The sequence below is a fragment of the Bombina bombina genome, chromosome 2, assembly GCF_027579735.1.
Source record: "Bombina bombina isolate aBomBom1 chromosome 2, aBomBom1.pri, whole genome shotgun sequence".
Taxonomy (NCBI): domain Eukaryota; kingdom Metazoa; phylum Chordata; class Amphibia; order Anura; family Bombinatoridae; genus Bombina; species Bombina bombina.
The window spans coordinates 339,475,639-339,498,734 of record NC_069500.1 but is presented as its reverse complement, the minus strand read 5'-3'; the positions used below and the strand labels follow the sequence as shown (position 1 = coordinate 339,498,734).

At 39.1% G+C, this 23,096-nt stretch overlaps 1 protein-coding gene across 1 annotated transcript in view; it reads left to right on the top strand.

The window, feature by feature from the left end:
• RPH3A (rabphilin 3A) overlaps positions 1–23,096 on the top strand; it is a 496,507-nt gene that overhangs the window by 402,780 nt on the left and 70,631 nt on the right. The window contains exons 13-14 of the mRNA XM_053701695.1: positions 2,780–2,854; positions 21,797–21,906. Of these exons, the coding sequence (XP_053557670.1) occupies positions 2,780–2,854; positions 21,797–21,906 (185 nt within the window). The remainder of the gene's footprint in view (positions 1–2,779; positions 2,855–21,796; positions 21,907–23,096) is intronic.

Sequence of the window (23,096 nt, the reverse complement as noted above, 5' to 3'; positions counted from 1 at the left end):
AAACCGTTACTGTCTCTTTAAATTTTATTACTTTATTACTGAATATGTGAAAATATATGAAGGAATTGTTCAAAATTTACCAAAATTTCACCACAGTGTCTTAACGCATTAAAAGTATTGCACACCAATTTTCAGAGCTTTAACCCTTAAAATAACGAAACCGGAGCCGGTTACAGATTTAATCCCTATACAGTCCCAGCTACAGCCTTTGCTGTGACTTTACCAAGCCCAGAGGGGAATACGATACCAAATGACGCCTTCTAGGAACTTTTCCAACTACTCTCAAGTCCTCACACATGCATCTGCATGTCTTGTACTCAAAAACAACTGCGCACTAAAGGCGCGAAAATGAGGCTCAGCCTACAACTGGGAAGGCCCTTCCTGACTGGAAAAGGTGTCTAACATAGTGCCTGACGTTAAAAAACGTTCCCCAAGTTTATAAGTGTGAATTATCAGCATAAACATGTATAAAATGTCCAAATAAAGCAATCAATTTAGCCCATAAAAGTGTCTACCAGTTTTATAGCCCATATTAAGCCCTTTATTCTGTTTGAGACTAAGAAAATGGCTTACTGGTCCCCATGAGGGGAAATGACAGCCTTCCAGCATTACACAGTCTTGTTAGAAATATGGCTAGTCATACCTTAAGCAGAAAAGTCTGCTAACTGTTTCCCCCAACTGAAGTTACTTCATCTCAACAGTCCTATGTGGAAACAGCAATCGATTTTAGTTACTGTCTGCTAAAATCATCTTCCTCTCACAAACAGAAATCTTCATCTTTTTTCTGTTTCAGAGTAAATAGTACATACCAGCACTATTTTAAAATAACAAACTCTTGATAGTAGAATAAAAAAACTACAACTAAACACCACATACTCTTAACCATCTCCGTGGAGATGTTGCCTGTGCAACGGCAAAGAGAATGACTGGGGTGGGCGGAGCCTAGGAGGGACTATATGGCCAGCTTTGCTGGGACTCTTTGCCATTTCCTGTTGGGGAAGAGATATTCCAACAAGTAAGGATGACGCCGTGGACCGGACACACCAATGTTGGAGAAATAATGACATATAATTTTTTATAACTTACATTACTATGTATGAGCCGTTAGGCATCCGGCATCAGTCCTCCTCCCTAATCCGCACCTTATTAGGGTGTGTTTTCTGAACTATTGTGCTGGTCTCCTGATGACACAATTATGTCTCCATTACCTCCCACCTAAGCTTGCACACTTGGAAAGCTTAACTGCTGGTCCTCTTTATTTTGGTACCATAGCGCGACAAGTTCCTTCTGCAGCTCTTTGTAAACCTCTGAAGACTGACATGTGTGCTCATAGCATCTAGTTATAGCACAATCAATATTGCTATAATTGGATGGCCCATAATTTTAAAGTAAAGCGAGTACAAAAGCAGCAAACCCATGGGTGGTCTGTTGACACTCCCCTGTAGTAAAGTTTTTTTATACAATTTTTAATGGATATAATGTAAGTTTATACACAATTTAATAAAATTGTTTGTAAGTAATACATAGGGTATTTTTTAAAATTGTAAAGTTTTTCTCTGGGTTTACTGTCCCTTTAAACCACAATAAAGGAAGCTAGGAATAAATAGCAAAGTTCCAGTATCACCCTTGAAATTTAGCTTTTTAGTCATTGTTTTGTACTCTGCATTGTATGGTCTGGACAAGGGGTCAGCAACCTTGGCTCTCCAGATGTTTTGGAACTACATTTCCCATGATGCTAAGACATTCTTTAGGCTGTCTGAGCATCATGGGAAATGTAGTTCCAAAACATCAGGAGAGCCAAGGTTTTACTCCTGACTGCCAGTTACTTATAAAAGATTTACATAATTGTAAGTTGTTTAACAAGCTGTCCTTGGACTAGAACTGGATTATCCTTTTAGCTGGGACAAGTATGTGTGTCCCAGTGAAATTAACCAGATAGACTATGTTTTAAATAAAGATATATGCAGGTATATGGTATGTTAGATACTGTATTTCATTAATGGTATGTTTACATTTAATATTTGCCTCCCTGTAAGATTGAAAATCTTTGCTTAGGTCCTTGTCACCTTTTGTAAATTGCTTTTAGTTTTTCTGTATCATTATAACTTTCTTTTTTTTTTTATTAAAGCCACATCTGCATTATTGTATATTAAAGTAGATATTCCAGAAAACATAAAAAAATATTTTATATATATATATATATATATTTATTTATTTATTTATTTAACCCAAGTATAACAAAATGTGGGATAGATACTTGTTCTAATTTTTTGAGATAACAACATTCAGTTTTCTATGTACAATACCTATAGTACTGCGATTGATGTTGAAAGTGACTTTGTATTTTATGGTAAGTGTAGCATTGAGTATTTCATGAAATTAAACCTACCTTCAACATGAAGCTGACCCCATTTTTAACATTTTATTGTTTTCACAAAGAGGGCACAGGCAATATATTTTTGAAATAATGATTGACAAAATATTTAGTTATAGTTTCTTATTTATTCTTTGTGTGATCTTAGCTGAATCAGGTTAGGCTATACAGAAATCCTTATGTTAATAACATATAATTTGCAGATATAAACTAGTATGTCACTGTATTGCATAAAATCCCATTGATTATATTTGCAGTTGCAGTCAGGTAAACAAAAATGAATGTGTAACTTGTACAATTACCATGATACCTGTTTGTCTCAGAACCCATAAGACAACATTTTGCACAGTGAGATTTACAGACTTGTTGTCTTTCATAACCATCTGACATATTACTGTTTTGCAGGGTTTAAAGCCTATGGACTCTAATGGATTAGCTGATCCCTATGTGAAGTTACATCTTCTACCAGGAGCCAGTAAGGTAATATACACAGTCAGGTAAAATAAATTATTGTACAATGTGTACAGTAACATGTGCCTAGACTTTACATGCATATTGATTGTCCCTTAAGATAACTTGAATGGACACTAAATATTTTCATTTTCTACAAATAATATATAATAGTTCTCATATGATACAATATTTGCTTAAAAATTTAGCTGTTAAATTTTGTTTGTAAACTATCAAAAAGTGCAAAACTGATCTGTGGGATTAAAGGGAAAGTCAACTCCAAATTGTTATTGTTTAAAAAGACAGATAATCCCTTTATTACCCATTCCCCAGTTTTGCACAGCCAACATGGTTATATAAATATACTTCCTATACATTTTTTATTATGCAAAAAGAAAAAAACATGTGTACATAATAAATAGTGTTACAAATAATTTGAATCAACAATCATATGCAAATCTATACTTACATTTTTATAATTCTATACTAAGACATATGAAAACAGTCATGTGAAATGTGCTGTTTGAACAGCATATTGCAACCCAATTATATTTCCTATCTAATCTATATTGACCATGTGTTCCATATGCGCCTTATTTTTCTACACATTCTCAGCAAGTATGCAATACATAAATATACTTTTTACCTCTGTGATTACCTTGTATCTAAGCATCTTCTAACAGCCCCCTGATCACATGACTTTTTATTTTTTATCTATTGACTTGCATTTTATCCAATTAGTGCTGTGTTGTGTACAACGTCACGGGCCTGAGCACAATGTTATATATATGGCTCACATGAACTAGCAGTGTTCTGTTGTGAAAAGCAAATGAAGCATGTGATAAGAGGCTGTCTGTAGTGGCTTAGAAACAGGCAGAAATTTAGAGGTTTAAATGTTATTAAGTATATTAATAGAACATTGTTGGTTGTGGAAAGCTGGGGAATGGGTAGTTAAAGGGACAGTAAACACCAGAATTTTTGTTGTTTAAAAATGTAGATAATCCCTTTATTACCCATTCCCCAATTTTGCATAACCAACACAGTTATAATAATATACTTTTTACCTCTGTGATTACCTTGTATCTATGCCTCTGCAAACTGCCCGCTTATTTCAGTTCTTTTGACACACTTGCATTTTTAGTCAATCAGTGCTGACTCCTATGAGCTTCATGTGCCTGAGCTCAATGTAATCTATATGAAACACATGAACTAACGCCCTCTAGTGGTGAAAAACTGTCAAAATGCTTTCAGATTAGAGGCAGTCTTCAAGGTCTAATAAATTAGCACATGAACCTCCTAGATTTAGCTTTCAACTAAGAATACCAAGAAAACACACCAAAATTGGTAACAAAAGTAAATTGGAAAGTTGTTTAAAATTACATGCTCTATTTAAATCACTGTCCCTTTATGACTGTCCCTTTAAAGATTAAAGGATGATCTATTTTTCCCACTGATCTATTTTTGAAAATAAGTAAATAAGTACATACTTGTAATATGTTTAATTTCTTGCTAAAAATATAGTAGAAAAAGTGTTCCATAGCCCAATCTAAAATTGCTTGTAAAAGCCACTTCCATATACTCCTTTTCACAGTGAAAATAAAGAACATTTGTGTAGAAATTATATTTAAAAAATGATATCATATTTTGTGTGCCTGAAATAATTATATAGTTTTGAATATAAATGATATAGCTACCTTTCTAATATACAGTAATTCTTCCTTGTTTTAACAAAACTATATTTCACCTGTGCTTTTGTAACAGGCTTTATATCTTCTATTGCAATGTTTTTCAACCAGTGTGCCGTGGCACACTAGTGTGCCGTGAGAGATCCTCAGGTGTGCCACGGCAGACTGACAACAGTGTGACATATTTTTTAAACTTTGCTTGTTTTTTACTCCCAGTGTAGGGGTTGTTTGTAGGAGCTGAACTGATAGAAATAGACATACACTGTGAACAGTATAAAAAAGATTTTTCACCCTAGAATCTGTTTAATGAAAGATACATGTACATGGAACACCCAAATCAGCATGAATCCTATTAACATTTTTCAAAACTCAAAGCATTGATTTAGCTTAATACATATAAAGTTTGCAGCACAAATAGCATTTAGTTTGTTTGCTATAGAAATGTGATTTATAGCAATGACATGAAGATTCTTAAACTTTGTGTTTTTCTTGTAAAAGTACAGTCTAGTGCTAAAAATTCTAAGTTTTATTTTTAAATAAGTCCACTTTTCTTACTATTGGGTAGATTCTCAAAACCTCCCCACTGTGGATTGTAATTATTTTACACTTAAAAGAACACTAGAAAACAGTACAATAGCACAATCAGTAACTGCATAATAAATAGACAATGCAAATGCACTTGGTTTGAATTTCAAATTAGTAGATTAGTTAGTTATATTTTCCTTCCTAATGCATCATGTGACAGCCATCGGTCAATTACAGATGCATATACGTATATCCTGTGAATCTTGCACATGATCAGTAGGAGCTGGTGTCTCTGAAAGTGTGCATATACAAAGACTGCACATTTAGATAGTGGAAGTGAAATGGAACGTTGGTTAGAATTGTGAACTCTGAATTATAAAAGTTTAATTTCTCCAACATAGGTGTGTCCGGACCACGGCGTCATCCTTACTTGTGGGATATTCTCTTCCCCAACAGGAAATGGCAAAGAGTCCCAGCAAAGCTGGTCACATGATCCCTCCTAGGCTCCGCCTACCCCAGTCATTCTCTTTGCCGTTGCACAGGCAACATCTCCACGGAGATGGTTAAGAGGTTTTTGGTGTTTAAATGTAGTTTTTATTCTTCAATCAAGTGTTTGTTATTTTAAAATAGTGCTGGTATGTACTATTTACTCTGAAACAGAAAAGAGATGAAGATTTCTGTTTGTAAGAGGAAGATGATTTTAGCAGACGTTACTAAAATCGATTGCTGTTTCCACACAGGACTGTTGAGATGAAGTAACTTCAGTTGGGGGAAACAGTTGGCAGACTTTTCTGCTTGAGGTATGACTGGCCATATTTCTAACAAGACTATGTAATGCTGGAAGGCTGTCATTTCCCCTTATGGGGACCGGTAAGCCATTTTCTTAGATTAAGTAAAAGAATAAAGGGCTTCATAAGGGCTTAAAAAACTGGTAGACATTTTTCTGGGCTAAAACGATTACTTTGCTAAGCATATTTTGCAGATTCTAACTATTAATAGTTATTATAATCTTGGGGATTGTTTAGAAAAACGGCAGGCACTGTGTTGGACACCTTTTTCAGATGGGGGCCTTTTCTAGTTATAGACAGAGCCTCATTTTCGCGCCACTAATGCGCAGTTGTTTTTGGAGAGCAAGGCATGCAGACGCATGTGTGAGGAGCTAAGAACCACTGAAAAAGCTTATAGAAGGCGTCATTTGGTATCGTATTCCCCTCTGGGCTTGGTTGGGTCTCAGCAAAGCAGATAGCTGGGACTGTATAGGGGTTAAATGTAAAAACGGCTCCGGTTCTGTTAATTTAAGGGTTAAAGCTTTGAAATTTGGTGTGCAATACTTCTAAGGCTTAAGACACTGTGGTGAAATTTTGGTGAATTTTGAACAATTCCATCATACTTTTTCACATATTCAGTAATAAAGTGTGTTCAGTTTGAAATTTAAAGTGACAGTAACGGTTTTATTTTAAAACGTTTTTTTGTGCTTTGTTGACAAGTTTAAGCCTGTTTAACATGTCTGTACCATCAGATAAGCTATGTTCTATATGTATGAAAACCAAGGTTTCTCCCCATTTAAATTTATGTGATAATTGTGCCATAGTGTCCAAACAAAGTAGGGACAACGATGCCACAGATAATGATATTGCCCAAGATGATTCCTCAAATGAGGGGAGTAAGCATGATACTACATCATCCCCTTCTGTGTCTACACCAGTTTTGCCCACACAAGAGGCCCCTAGTACATCTAGTGCGCCAATTCTTATTACCATGCAACAATTAACGGCTGTAATGGATAACTCTATAGCAAACATTTTATCCAAAATGCCTACTTATCAGAGAAAGCGCGATTGCTCTGTTTTAAACACTGAAGAGCAAGAGGACGCTGATGATAACTGTTCTGACATACCCTCACACCAATCTGAAGGGGCCAGGAGGGAGGTTTTGTCTGAGGGAGAAATTTCAGATTCAGGAAAAATTTCTCAACAAGCTGAACCTGATGTTGTAACATTTAAATTTAAATTAGAACATCTCCGAGCACTGCTTAAGGAGGTATTATCTACTCTGGATGATTGTGACAATTTGGTCATTCCAGAGAAATTATGTAAGATGGACAAGTTCCTAGAGGTTCCGGTGCCCCCCGACGCCTTTCCTATACCCAAGCGGGTGGCGGACATAGTAAATAAGGAGTGGGAAAGGCCCGGCATACCTTTTGTTCCCCCCCCTATATTTAAGAAATTATTTCCTATAGTCGACCCCAGAAAGGACTTATGGCAGACAGTCCCCAAGGTCGAGGGGGCGGTTTCTACTCTAAACAAACGCACTACTATTCCTATCGAAGATAGTTGTGCTTTCAAAGATCCTATGGATAAAAAATTAGAGGGTTTGCTTAAAAAGATGTTTGTTCAGCAAGGTTACCTTCTACAACCAATTTCATGCATTGTTCCTGTCACTACGGCAGCGTGTTTCTGGTTCGAGGAACTAGAAAAGTCGCTTAATAAAGAATCTTCGTATGAGGAGGTTATGGACAGAGTTCAAGCACTTAAATTGGCTAACTCTTTTATTTTAGATGCCGCTTTGCAATTAGCTAGATTAGCGGTGAAAAATTCAGGGTTTGCTATCGTGGCGCGCAGAGCGCTTTGGCTAAAGTCTTGGTCAGCGGATGTGTCTTCCAAGACAAAATTGCTTAACATCCCTTTCAAAGGTAAAACACTATTTGGGCCTGATTTGAAAGAGATTATTTCAGACATCACCGGGGGAAAGGGCCACGCCCTCCCTCAGGATAGGTCTTTTAAGGCTAAAAATAAGCCTAATTTTCGTCCCTTTCGCAGAAACGGACCAGCCTCTAACTCTACATCCTCTAAGCAAGAGGGTAACAGTTCACAACCCAAACCAGCCTGGAGACCAATGCAAGGCTGGAACAAGGGTAAGCAGGCCAAGAAGCCTACCACTGCTACCAAAACAGCATGAAGGGATGGCCCCCGATCCGGGACCGGATCTGGTGGGGGGCAGACTTTCTCTCTTTGCTCAGGCTTGGGCAAGAGATGTTCAGGATCCTTGGGCGCTAGAAATAGTTTCTCAAGGTTATCTCCTGGAATTCAAGGAACTACCCCCAAGGGGAAGGTTCCACAGGTCTCAATTATCTTCAAACCAAATAAGAAGACAGGCATTCTTACATTGTGTAGAAGACCTGTTAAAGATGGGAGTGATTCATCCAGTTCCAATAAGAGAACAAGGGATGGGTTTTTATTCCAACCTGTTCATAGTTCCCAAAAAAGAGGGAACATTCAGACCAATTTTAGATCTCAAGATCCTAAACAAATTTCTCAGGGTTCCATCGTTCAAAATGGAAACCATTCGAACGATCCTTCCCACCATCCAGGAAAGTCAATTTATGACCACCGTGGATTTAAAGGATGCGTACCTACATATTCCTATCCACAAGGAACATCATCAGTTCCTAAGGTTCGCTTTTCTGGACAAGCATTACCAGTTTGTGGCACTTCCATTCGGATTAGCCACTGCTCCGAGAATTTTCACAAAGGTACTAGGGTCCCTTCTAGCGGTTCTAAGACCAAGGGGCATTGCAGTAGTACCTTACTTGGACGACATCCTGATTCAAGCGTCGTCTCTGTCAAAAGCAAAGGCTCATACGGACATCGTCCTAGCCTTTCTCAGATCTCACGGATGGAAGGTGAACAAAGAAAAGAGTTCTCTGTCCCCATCAACAAGAGTTCCCTTCTTGGGAACGATAATAGATTCCTTAGAAATGAGGATTTTTCTGACAGAGGTCAGAAAATCAAAAATTCTAAGCTCTTGTCAAGTACTTCATTCTGTTCTTCGTCCTTCCATAGCGCAGTGCATGGAAGTAATAGGATTGATGGTTGCTGCAATGGACATAGTTCCTTTTGCACGAATTCATCTAAGACCACTACAACTGTGCATGCTCAGACAGTGGAATGGGGATTATACAGACTTGTCTCCGACGATTCAAGTAGATCAAAAGACCAGAGATTCACTCCGTTGGTGGCTGACCCTGGACAATCTGTCACAGGGAATGAGCTTCCGCAGACCAGAGTGGGTCATTGTCACGACCGACGCCAGCCTGGTGGGCTGGGGTGCGGTCTGGGAACCCCTGAAAGCTCAGGGTCTATGGTCTCGGGAAGAATCTCTTCTCCCGATAAACATTCTGGAATTGAGAGCGATATTCAATGCTCTCAAAGCTTGGCCTCAACTAGCAAAGGCCAAATTCATAAGGTTTCAATCAGACAACATGACGACTGTTGCATATATCAATCATCAGGGGGGAACAAGGAGTTCCCTGGCGATGGAAGAAGTGACCAAAATAATTCATTGGGCGGAGGATCACTCCTGCCACTTGTCTGCAATCCACATCCCAGGAGTGGAAAATTGGGAAGCGGATTTTCTGAGTCGTCAGACATTCCATCCGGGGGAGTGGGAACTCCATCCGGAAATCTTTGCCCAAATAACTCAATTATGGGGCATTCCAGACATGGATCTGATGGCGTCTCGTCAGAACTTCAAGGTTCCTTGCTACGGGTCCAGATCCAGGGATCCCAAGGCGACTCTAGTGGATGCACTAGTAGCGCCTTGGACTTTCAACCTAGCCTATGTGTTCCCACCATTTCCTCTCATTCCCAGGCTGGTAGCCAGGATCAATCAGGAGAGGGCTTCGGTAATCTTGATAGCTCCTGCGTGGCCACGCAGGACTTGGTATGCAGACCTGGTGAATATGTCATCGGCTCCACCATGGAAGCTACCTTTGAGACAGGACCTTCTTGTTCAAGGTCCATTTGAACATCCGAATCTGGCTTCCCTCCAACTGACGGCTTGGAGATTGAACGCTTAATTTTATCAAAGCGTGGGTTTTCAGATTCTGTAATAGATACTCTGATTCAGGCTAGAAAGCCTGTAACTAGAAAAAAAATTTACCATAAAATATGGAAAAAATATATCTATTGGTGTGAATCTAAAGGATTCCCTTGGAACAAGATAAAAATTCCTAAGATTCTTTCCTTTCTACAAGAAGGTTTGGAGAAAGGATTATCTGCAAGTTCTCTGAAGGGACAGATCTCTGCTTTATCTGTTTTACTTCACAAAAGACTGGCAGCTGTGCCAGATGTTCAAGCATTTGTTCAGGCTCTGGTTAGGATCAAGCCTGTTTACAGACCTTTGACTCCTCCCTGGAGTCTAAATTTAGTTCTTTCAGTTCTTCAAGGGGTTCCGTTTGAACCCTTACATTCCGTAGATATTAAGTTATTATCTTGGAAAGTTTTGTTTTTGGTTGCAATTTCTTCTGCTAGAAGAGTTTCAGAGTTATCTGCTCTGCAGTGTTCTCCTCCTTATCTGGTGTTCCACGCAGATAAGGTGGTTTTGCGTACTAAGCCTGGTTTTCTTCCTAAAGTTGTTTCTAACAAAAATATTAACCAGGAGATAGTTGTTCCTTCTTTGTGTCCGAATCCAGTTTCAAAGAAGGAACGTTTGTTACACAATTTGGACGTAGTCCGTGCTCTAAAGTTCTATTTAGAGGCTACTAAAGATTTCAGACAAACATCTTCCTTGTTTGTTGTTTATTCTGGTAAAAGGAGAGGTCAAAAAGCGACTTCTACCTCTCTTTCCTTTTGGCTTAAAAGCATTATCCGATTGGCTTATGAGACTGCAGGACGGCAGCCTCCTGAAAGAATCACAGCTCACTCTACTAGGGCTGTGGCTTCCACATGGGCCTTCAAGAACGAGGCTTCTGTTGATCAGATATGTAAGGCAGCGACTTGGTCTTCACTGCACACTTTTGCCAAATTTTACAAATTTGATACTTTTGCTTCTTCGGAGGCTATTTTTGGGAGAAAGGTTTTGCAAACTGTGGTGCCTTCCGTTTAGGTGACCTGATTTGCTCCCTCCCTTCATCCGTGTCCTAAAGCTTTGGTATTGGTTCCCACAAGTAAGGATGACGCCGTGGACCGGACACACCTATGTTGGAGAAAACAGAATTTATGCTTACCTGATAAATTACTTTCTCCAACGGTGTGTCCGGTCCACGGCCCGCCCTGGTTTTTTTAATCAGGTCTGATGAATTATTTTCTCTAACTACAGTCACCACGGTATCATATGATTTCTCCTATGTATATTTCCTCCTGTCCGTCGGTCGAATGACTGGGGTAGGCGGAGCCTAGGAGGGATCATGTGACCAGCTTTGCTGGGACTCTTTGCCATTTCCTGTTGGGGAAGAGAATATCCCACAAGTAAGGATGACGCCGTGGACCGGACACACCGTTGGAGAAAGTAATTTATCAGGTAAGCATAAATTCTGTTTTTGATTTGACTGTCCCTTTAAGATTCTTATAAAAGAAGCAGAATTAACACCTCCCCACTTCTCCTGTAAAGTATCTGGGAGACCCATACGCTGACCAGTGGCATCCTAGGGAGTAGATTTATTTTCTATATTTGATGGAGAAACCCTGTATGTGATAAGGGGTTTGAATGGGCAAGGGCATAGTAAAACACATAAAATACAAAGTAGAAAGTTTAAAGGAAAATGAAACCCACATTTTTCTACAATGATTCAAATAGAGCATGGAATTTTAAACATCTATTTCATTTACTTCTATTATCTAATTTTCTTCATTCTCTTTGTATCTTTTGTTGAAAAACAGGCATGTAAGCTCAAAACCATGCTAGTGCCTGGAGCAATATATAGTAGCAGTTTTGCGAGAATGTTATCCATTTGCAAGAGCACTAGACGGCAGCACTATTTACTATGTATCTTTTCCACAAAAGAATATCGTGTGAATGAAGAACATTTTATAATAGAAGTAAAGTAGAAACTTTTTTAAAATTGTATGCTCTGTCTGAATACAAAATAAAGTATCATATCCCTTTAAATTAAATAAACCATAAAATATAAAATCTGAAGGCCAATGCAAATTAAGATACAAACACCTAGATTACGAGTTTTGCGTTAGAGGCTATGTGGTGCTAACGAGAAGTTTATGCTCACCGCTCACTTACAGACAGCGCTGGTATTACGGGTGTTACGGTACCAACTGTGTACCAAGGGTTAACCCCAGATGAACAATGTCCTGCATAGACAATCAGCAATTCACAACCCAGCCAGTTTCAGGTTTAAAACAGAATGACAACTTTATTTGAAGGCAGCACACAGATTTATACAGGTTTTTGACCCCCCCCTCAGATGGGGGTTGAAAGAATGTTGTACATTAGATAAAAGGGAGAAGCGCCCTTGACATGATACAATAGAATTATATTACTTAAATACTTTACTTAGGCAGATAACAACTTAAACACATTTGGCTTGTCTTATCACCTAGCGTCTGTTCTCTGAGGGTGATTAAACAATGGCCTGTTTATTACTTAAATGTAATTATAGCACACAATAGCTGAGGCCAGAAAACCTGTCTTTAGAAATTAGATTCTTAAAGCTAAACACAGTTAACTCTTTCAGTCCTGACAGAAGGGTCTGTCACATAGCTCCCCCCTTGTGGAACACTCCGGCAGACCCGGCTTGACCCTTTTGCGGGTCAACCTGGGGATGACCGGACTAGGAGGTGGTAGGCATGTCAGTTTGCTGGGACAATCCATCTGTATTCCCGTTATGAGAGAGAATCCCTGTCTGTATAAATAAGGGTTCAACCTCTTCAGTGCCCCGACTAGGGTTAAACAGTCCTTCAAAATATCATCGGCTTCTTTACGTGGTTTTTGTACCTGCTCTTTATAGGTATCCACAATCCCTTCATACTGACATAGGGTGCCCTTGAGTTGCTGCACCTCCCTATGAGCCAGTGTCAGCTTCTCCTCCAGTGTCACTAAGTTTGTCCTTAATGTTTCATGTTCCACTCTCAAGCTGGTGTTTTCTGCAGTCTGTCGGTGCAGCTTGTCTAGCAGAGATTCCTGTTCTAAACGTGCTTTTTCCTCTGCACTCCTCTTCTCTCCCGCTAGCACTGTTACATGATTATTTAACGTGACCATTTTATCCTCTACGTGACTCTTCTCCTTCATCAGCGCATTGTAACGTGACTCCCACATATCAATAGCGGATAGAGATTTACTGAGCTCAGCGTCCTGGGGCTTAGCAGCAGGGGGGTCAGTCTCTGCTGCACGGATCTGAGCACGGGTAGTCACAGGGTTAACATCAGCGGGACCCATGGGAGCATAGGCAGAAACAAGGGGGACCAAGGTATTTCCAAGGAGAACATCAGCTGGTAAATCCTTCATGACCCCCACATTCACAGGTCTAGCGCCCCCTCCCCAATCCAAATGCACCCTGGCAACAGGCAGGCGGAACACAGTGCCCCCTGCTACCCTCACAGCCACAGTGTCTCCTGTGTGCTGTTTCTCAGACACCAAGTTCTTTCTAAGCAAGGTCATGGTAGCACCAGTATCCCGTAGACCACTGACCTCCTTCCCATTCACTTTAACCAGTTGCCGGTTATTCCGGTGGGCAGCTTGCACAAGGTCTGCCTCATGTAGGATGCCCCAGCATTCTTGCGCCTCTACGTAGCGGGCCGCAGGCTGAGGATTACGTGGGATTCCGCTAGCGGGTCTTCTCCAGGACTGTGCTTGGTTCGCTGCGTTTAGGGGACACTCTGGTCTTTTGTGCCCTAGTTGCTTACATCCAAAGCACCGAATAGGTTGTGAGTAGCCCCGCGAATTGAACCAGGCTCTCTGAGGGTAGTTCGTGGCCCGAGACCGTGTGGTATAGCGGTGCGCTGGGGGTTGGTAACTGGCAGGTGCTGGGGTGACTGGGGGTCTGTACTCCACTCTGGCAGGGGGCTTAGTGGTAGCAGTGTCCAGTTTGCGGGCATCCGTATACTCATCTGCCAAGTGAGCCGCTTCATGCAGGGTGGAGGGTTTACGGTCCCGAACCCACTCTCGAACTCCTGCGGGTAACTTGTCGAAGCAATGTTCCAACAGGAATAGCTGCAGCACCTCTTCCCCAGATACGGCTTGGCACCCCGCTATCCAGTGAGCTGCTGTGCGGTGCACCTTACATGCCCACTCAAGGTAGGAATCACCAGCTAATTTAACAGTGTCTCTGAACCGCCTCCGGTATGCCTCCGGTGTAACCGCATACCTGGAGAGCAGAGCCTCTTTTACAGTATTATAATCCCCGACTTCCTCATCTGGAATGGCCCGAAAAGCCTCACTGGCCCGGCCGGATAATTTTCCGGATAATATCGTGACCCAGTCCTCTGCGGGTACCTTGTGTAGTGCAGATTGCCTCTCAAAATCCGCAAGGTACCCATCAATCTCTCCTTCTGTTTCCAGGAAGTTTTTAAAAGCTGCAAAATTCACTTTTCTCTTTTCCACTGGGTTTGCTGCAGCGCCGCTTTGGCGAAGTAGGTTGGCTTCCACAGCTGCTATGACCCGGTCGATAATTTCCGCAGATGGGTTGGGGCCATAATGTGCCAGTCTTATTTTGACAGCCCGGTCAAAACTTGCTTCTTCAGGGGTTCTGTCTGCTATGCTGGGCCCATTGGTTCCTTCTGTCCCTGGTACTCTTTCCATCTTAGTCAGTATTGTAATTATCCCCCTCTTCCTGAGGTTACTGGCTTGTGTAGTTGCTCTTCTGGGCGATAAGGATTCTCCCGTCGCTTGCCACCAATGTTACGGTACCAACTGTGTACCAAGGGTTAACCCCAGATGAACAATGTCCTGCATAGACAATCAGCAATTCACAACCCAGCCAGTTTCAGGTTTAAAACAGAATGACAACTTTATTTGAAGGCAGCACACAGATTTATACAGGTTTTTGACCCCCCCCTCAGATGGGGGTTGAAAGAATGTTGTACATTAGATAAAAGGGAGAAGCGCCCTTGACATGATACAATAGAATTATATTACTTAAATACTTTACTTAGGCAGATAACAACTTAAACACATTTGGCTTGTCTTATCACCTAGCGTCTGTTCTCTGAGGGTGATTAAACAATGGCCTGTTTATTACTTAAATGTAATTATAGCACACAATAGCTGAGGCCAGAAAACCTGTCTTTAGAAATTAGATTCTTAAAGCTAAACACAGTTAACTCTTTCAGTCCTGACAGAAGGGTCTGTCACAACGGGTTTTTACAAACCCGTCGTTAACAGACAAGAAGTGAGCGTTGAGCAAAATTTTGCTAAAAATCTCACTCCAATACCAGCGCTGCTTACGTTAGCGGTGAGCTGGTGTAACATGCTCGTGCATGATTTCCCCATAGGAATCAACGGGGAGAGCTGGCTGAAAAAAAGTCTAACACCTGCAAAAAAGCAGTGTTTAGCTCCTAACGCAGCCCCATTGAATCCTATGGGGAAATAAAATTTATGTCTACACCTAACACCCTAACATGAACCCCGAGACTAAACACCCCTAATCTTACACTTATTAACCCCTAATCTGCCGCCCCCGACATCACCGCCACCTACATTATATTATTAACCCCTAATCTGCCGCTCCGGACACCGCCACCACCTACATTATACTTATGAACCCTTAATCTGCTGCCCCCAACATCACCGACACCTACATTATATTTATTAACCCCTAATCTGCCGCCCCCAATGTTGCCGCCACCTACCTACACTTATTAACCCCTAATCTGCCACCCGCAACATCACCGCCACTATAATAAACATATTAACCCCTAAACCTAAATCTAACCCTAACCCCCCCTAATTTAAATATAATTTAAATAAATCTAAATAAAATTACTATCATTAACAAAATTATTTCTATTTAAAACTAAATACTTACTTGTAAAATAAACCCTAAGATAGCTACAATATAACTAATAGTTACATTGTAGCTAGCTTAGGGTTTATTTTTATTTTACAGGCAAGTTTGTATTTATTTTAACTAGGTAGAATAGTTAGTAAATAGTTATTAACTATTTAATATACTACCTAGCTAAAATAAAGACAAATTTACCTGTAAAATAAAACCTAACCTAAGTTACAATTACACCTAACACTACACTATAATTAAATTAATTCCCTAAATTAAATACAATTAAATACAATTAAATAAAATTAGCTAAAGTAAAAAAAAAAAACACTAAATTACAGAAAATAATAAACAAATTACAAGATTTTTAAACTAATTACACCTAATTTAATCCCCCTAACAAAATAAAAAAGCCCCCCAAAATAAAATAAAAAACCCTACCCTACACTAAATTACAAATAGCCCTTAAAAGGGCCTTTTGCGGGGCATTGCCCCAAAGTAATTAGCTCTTTTACCTGTAAAAAAAATTACAAATCCCCTCCAATATCAAAACCCACCACCGCCCACACAAACTAACCCTACTATAAAACGCACCCAATACCCCCTTAAAAAACCTAACACTAACCCCTTGAAGATCACCTTCACCCAACCGGGCCGAAGTCCTCAATGAATCCGGCAGAAGTGGTCCTCCAGATGGGCAGAAGTCTTCATCCAGACGGCATCTTCTATCTTCATCCATCCAGCGCAGAGCGGGTCCATCTTCAAGACATCCGACGTGGAGCATCCTCTTCTTCCGACGGCTACGACTGAATGAAGGTACCTTTAAGTGATGTCATCCAAGATGGCGTCCCTTCAATTCCAATTGGCTGATAGAATTCTATCAGCCAATTGGAATTAAGGTATAAAAAATCCTATTGGCTGATGCAATCAGTCATTAGGTTTGAGCTGGCATTCAATTTTGGTTTGAGCTGAACTTCAATCCTATTGGCTTATCCAATCAGCCAATAGGATTTTTTCTACCATAATTCTGATTGGCTGATAGAATTCTATCAGCCAATCGGAATTGAAGGGACGCCATCTTGGATGACGTCACTTAACAATACCTTCATTCAGTCGTAGCCGTCGGAAGAAGAGGATGCTCCGCGTCGGATGTCTTGAAGATGGACCCGCTCCTCGCCGGATGGATGAAGATAGAAGATCCCGTCTGGATGAAGACTTCTGCCCGTCTGGAGGACCACTTCTGCCCATCTGGAGGACAACTTCTGCCGGATTCGTTGAGGACTTCGGCACGGTTGGGTGAAGACTTCCCCCGGTAAGGTGATCTTCAAGGGGTTAGTGTTAGGGTTTTTTTTAAGGGGGTATTGGGTGGGTTTTAGAGTAGGGTTGGTTGTGTGGGTGGTGAGTTTTAATGTTGCTGGGGATTTGTAATTTTTTTTACAGTTAAAAGAGCTGATTACTCTGGGGTGGGGGGGGGGGCAATGCCCTGCAAAAGGCCCTTTTAAGGACTATTTGTAATTTAGTGTAGGGTAGGGCTTTTTTTTATTTTGGGGGGCATTTTTATTTTGTTAGGGGGATTAGATTAGGTGTAATTAGTTTAAAAATCTTGTAATTTGTTTATTATTTTCTGTAATTTAGTATTTGTTTTTTTTGTACTTCAGCTAATTTTATTTAATTGTATTTAATTTAGGGAATTCATTCAATTATAGTGTAGTGTTAGGTGTTAGTTTAACTTAGGCTAGGTTTTATTTTACAGGTACTTTTGTGTTTATTTTAACTAGGTAGTTATTAAATAGTTAATAACTATTTACTAACTATTCTACCTAGTTAAAATAAATACAAACTTGCCTGTAAAATAAAAATAAACCCTAAGCTAGCTACAATGTAACTATAAGTTATGTTGTAGCTATCTTAGGGTTTATTTTATAGGAAGTATTTAGTTTTAAATAGGAATAATGTAGTTATTAATGGTATGTTTTATTTAGATTGATTTAAATTATATTTACGTTGGGGGGTTAGGGTTAGACTTAGGTTTAGGGGTTAATAACTTTAAAATAGTGGCGGCGACATTGGGGACGGCAGATTAGGGGTTAATACATGTAGGTAGGTGGCGTCGATGTTAGGGCCGGCAGATTAGGGGTTAATAATAATATTTAACTAATGTTTGCGAGGCGGGAGTGTGGCGGTTTAGGGGTTAATATATTATGGTGGCGGCGATGTCCGGTTCGGCCGATCAGGGGTTCAAAAAATTATTTTAGTGTTTGCGATGTGGGGGGGGGGGCGGGCCTCGGTTTAGGGGTTAATAGGTAGTTTATGGGTGTTAGTGTACTTTTTAGCACTTTAGTTAAGAGTTTTATGCTACAGCGTTGTAGTGTAAAACTCTTAACTACTGACTTTCAAATGCGGTACCAGTGTTGACAGGAGAGGGTCTACCCCTCACTTTTTGGCAGACTCTTAATACCGGCGCTATGCAAGTCCTATTGAAAAAATAGGATACGCAATTGACGTTAGTGGATTTGCGGTATTTAAAAGTCTGGCCAAAAAAGTGAGCGGTACACCTGTACCTGCAAGACTCTTAATACCAGCGGGCGTTAAAAAGCAGCATTAGGACCAGCTAACGCTGATTTTTAAGCCTAACGCACAACTCGTAATCTAGCCGAAAGTACCATATGTAAATGTAATAGAACTATTTCCTTCACATACAGACATGTAGGGAATGTTCCCTAATGAGTGGCAGTGGCGTCACTAGGGTTGGTGTCACCCGGTGCGGTAAGTTATGGTGTCACCCCCCCCCCCCCCCAGAAAGCAGACACACACAAAAACACAGGCAAACACACATACAAACACTCAGACACACTTAAAACATACTCAGATGCACACACAAACACTCGGAAACACACTCAGACACACACACACAAAAACACACACACAAAAACACTGAGACACACACACACACACACAAAAACTCAGACACACACTTACAAAATATGTAAGCTGCACTGCATTAATTATAAAGCGCATGCCTAGAGCTGCTCCCTGGCTCAGCAGAGCATCAAATGAAAGATAAACAGAGCACTCTAAAAATAAATCACTAAAGAAAAGTTTTAGGTGCAAACTATGAAAATTCTGCTCTCTGACTCTGTTCCAAGCCTGTCAGTGCACAGCCCCGGGCCGCATGCCTACCGCTTCTTATGGCCAATCACCTCTGCACTCTGCCCACCCCCAGACCCCCGCTCGCCCTCCTACCTGTTCAGTGTGCACTTAGTGTACCGTAACCGTAATGGTCTGGTGGGCATCATACGTGGCTCCTTCACTTTAAAGACAGGGTCAAACAGTCATGTGGTCAGGTGCCAGGCATCCCCTCATGATTTGCCAGTTCCCGTTTAGAGAGACAGCACAGCAGTGAGTGACTCCACTGCTCCACATGTCACTGAGCAGTGAGCACAGATAGGCAGGCAGGTTTAGGCTAGCAGCGCAACTTTGCAAGGCCCACGGCATGCCCACAACATTCATAGAGAAATTGGGCAGGGGAGAAGCAAAGTACAAACAAGCAAAAGCAGCCGGGAAAACTATTTGTTGAAATTGCAGCACTGGCTCAAGGGGCAAAAAAATTGTGTGTCTACATCTTCCCCAGTCCCACCAATGTTCACAAATACCAGCCCCTCTAATAAAAAAAAATCTATGCATCTCAACATTGTATTTCTTTGAATTTCAATAAAATTAAAAAAAAAAAAAATAAATAAATTTTTTTTTTTGGTGTCACCCCCTGGAGGGTGTCACCCGGGTGCGGCCCGCCCCCCCTAGTGACGCCACTGATGAGTGGCATCATAGTACTGATTGGTTCGTTTTTCTTTTTTTAATTTGGCTTACCCAACAAAGGACTTGATTACAAGTGGTGCGCTAATGATATTGTGTGTCCCTGTAAGCAGTATCGCTTAACCTGGCCAACATTCCCATTGACCAGAGATGGGTTAGTGCGTCCGACATCAGTCTAGCGCAACCTATTCAATCGATATTGCGACTGTGCTAAATAGAGTGGTGTAAAACACACATCAAAAACATCTTAAAATAAACTATTACACTTTTATATACTGTGTATATATATATATATATATATATATATATATATACACTTTTTACTAACAAAAAATAATATTTAAATATTAATAAAAAGTTTTTAAAATGGTAAATTAAATTAAGGGATATGGTATATGGCAAGGTGTTTGTCTGGGAAGGCTCCAATGTGTGTGTGTGTGTGTATACATGTTTATATGTGTGTATACATGTTTATTTATGTGTTTTTATAGGTGTAAATATGTATGTACATACATACATACACATATATACACCTATAAACGCATATGTAAATATACATAGACATTTATACACTTTTGAGCCCTTCCCAGTCAAATACCTTAAAAAATGTAATATTGTTTTTACTCAGTTTTAATGTGTTTTGAATATAAATACTAGGAATTCCTGTTTTTCCACTCAGAATAAAAGACTAGTTACTGGCACTACATAGAGAAAAAGGTAAGAAAAAATACCCCTAAATTGAAAAGTAGGTATTGGTGCTGTCCCAATTAAACATACATACATGATTGTTTAAAGAAAAAGAGAAAAATAAGGGGCTTATATAGCACTCATTCCTGTCCTTATATTGTAATACTTAAAAGAGAACTTTAATAGTTAAATTTAAAATAACAGATAACCTCTGTGTTCCACTTAGAAATAAACACCCTTATCCTTATCCTAAAATAGCGTCTATCACCTCCCTGTTTCCTGGCCGATAGTTCTTAAAACAAACGCGTCTGAAACAGCGTCTGAAACACGTTTGTTTTAAGAACTATATCTTTAAGCTTATTTATTTTAGTCATATGCGTGTTATCACCTCTGTCACCTGAAGCCGACGTTTCCAGTTATCGGCCAGGAAACAGGGAGGTGATAGACGCTATTTTAGGAACACAAAGGTCATCTGTTACTTTAAATTTAACTATTAAAGTTCTCTTTTGAGTATTACAATATAAGGACAGGAATGAGTGCTATATAAGCCCCTTATTTTTCTCTTTTTCTCTAAACAATCACGTTTCCACTCAGAAAAAAATGTTCCTTTTATTTTTAAATAAATATTTTTACATATAACTGTATATACTATACAGTACACTCGCAAGCGGAAAAAAATAAATAAGTGCACCACTTGTAATTTGACCCAAAATATATAACGTTATATTACTTATTTATTTTTTTACAGTGCATTTTTAAAGATAAAATTAATTTTTAAATCAATAGTAGACATGTATTAAACATTAAATGACCCTCTCCATTTGACATATTTTGTTTGTGTCGCAGGTATTTGATATTACTGTTATCATGAGTAGTCTCTTTATGAGCAATAGAATTATCTTGTAATTGATGCACTCACACAGAACAACAATACCAATTCAATTACAAATCTATATGATTTGGCTTTATGGGCTTTGCATAGTTATGGTGGCTGGAGGTTTTTTTTATTAAATTTCTATTTTATGTAATAAGATACAATTTGTGATTAATGGTTAAAGAGTTCATTCAGTAGATAAACTTGTAATAATAGAGATTATTCCTTTTATTTCTTTTTTTATTCTATTTGCACACACACACACACACACACAAGCATGCACACACATAACGCTATAAAATACATCATAAATGGCATCAGCTACATCTCATTTTCTTGGGAAGAGAAAAAACACTGTTTATACTAACAATGTATGATGATTGATTGCTATGGTAAAATGAGATTTATGTTTGTATAAAGTGGGGATCCACTTTTTATAATCTTAACCTAACGTGGTTTACATGCAAACAAAGTAGATAGCTTTTTTAAAACAGGACAACAATTTAGCTTTCCCAGTTTCTTATAATGTTTGTTGACACATCTACACATTCTGTTTGCTTAGAGAAAAATAACTTCATTAACTTCCCCAGTGTACCATGTCTGAGATGTAACTTTTATTATACAGAGTGAAATAGCATTTATCATGACATTTGTGCTTTTAGGCAAACAAACTGCGGACTAAGACTCTCAGAAATACTCGCAATCCAGCGTGGAATGAGACTCTCGTGTATCATGGAATCAGTGATGAAGAATTGCAGAGAAAAACACTAAGGTAAAAAGTGCAATTTTTACTCACTAGATGGCTGCCCGATTAGGCATTAATCTCTTGTGCTGTCATTCTGGTCTACAATATATCACTTCTAGTGTCAGAATGTAAGAGTTCTTTTTACTACAAATACTCAGGTATACAACCATTTATTTTATGATCTACAATTAATTGGAATTGAGTTATACATTTTAAATACGTCGCTACATACTGTTATACTTTACTTCTGGTCAAATCCCTGAATGGTCAGTATATATATGAATGGTCAGTATATATATATATATATATATATATATATATATATATATATATATATATATTAATGGTCAGTATATATATGAATGGTCAGTATATATTTCTCAAGTTACTGGGTTCTAATGCCTTAAAAAAAATTATTATTTACAGTATTTAATTTTAATGTTTTAGTGTAATATACAGTAATTCCAAAACATACAGTGAAAAAGTATAAACCTAAAAGGAAATGGAAAATACAGTATTTACTGTAAATAATTGCCATTTAGTAGCAAAGGCTTTAAAGGTATAAAAATGACAGAAGGTTATATTTAAAATGACAGTAAAGTCAAAATTAAACAAATTGATTGGCTAGAGCATTTTAAAAGGCTTTCCAATTTGCTTCTATTATCAATTTAGTTTTGTTTTTTGGTATCCTTTGTTAAAGAATAACCCTGGGTGACATCAGGAGCGTGCACGTGTCTTAGGACATCTGGCATCAGGGTTTGCAACATGGTTTATAGCAATTTTATACATAGTTACAAACACTGCTGCTATAGACTGCTATAGACAAGTGCACACTCCTAAGCTCCTATCAGCCTACCTAGGTTTAGTCTTCAAAAAAAAAAAAAAAAATAACAATAGCAAATTTGCTAATTGAGGTAAATTGAAAAGTTGTTTAAAATTACATCTAAATCATTAAAGTCCCTTTAAGTATTATACTGCCTTAAAGGGACAGTTTACTCAAAAAATGTTTCCCTTAAATTTGTTCCCAATGATCCATTTTACCTGCTGGAGTGTATTAAATTGTTTACAAGTATTTCCTTTACCCTTATATTTATTGAATTAACGTGCATTTGAAATAGTTGAATTAGCCTCTGGTATCCCCACCTATTCTGAAAGTTTTTGGCCTTAAGGCCTAAACACAGCCAGTAGAAGAAATTACACTAGCAGTGGGTATAGAA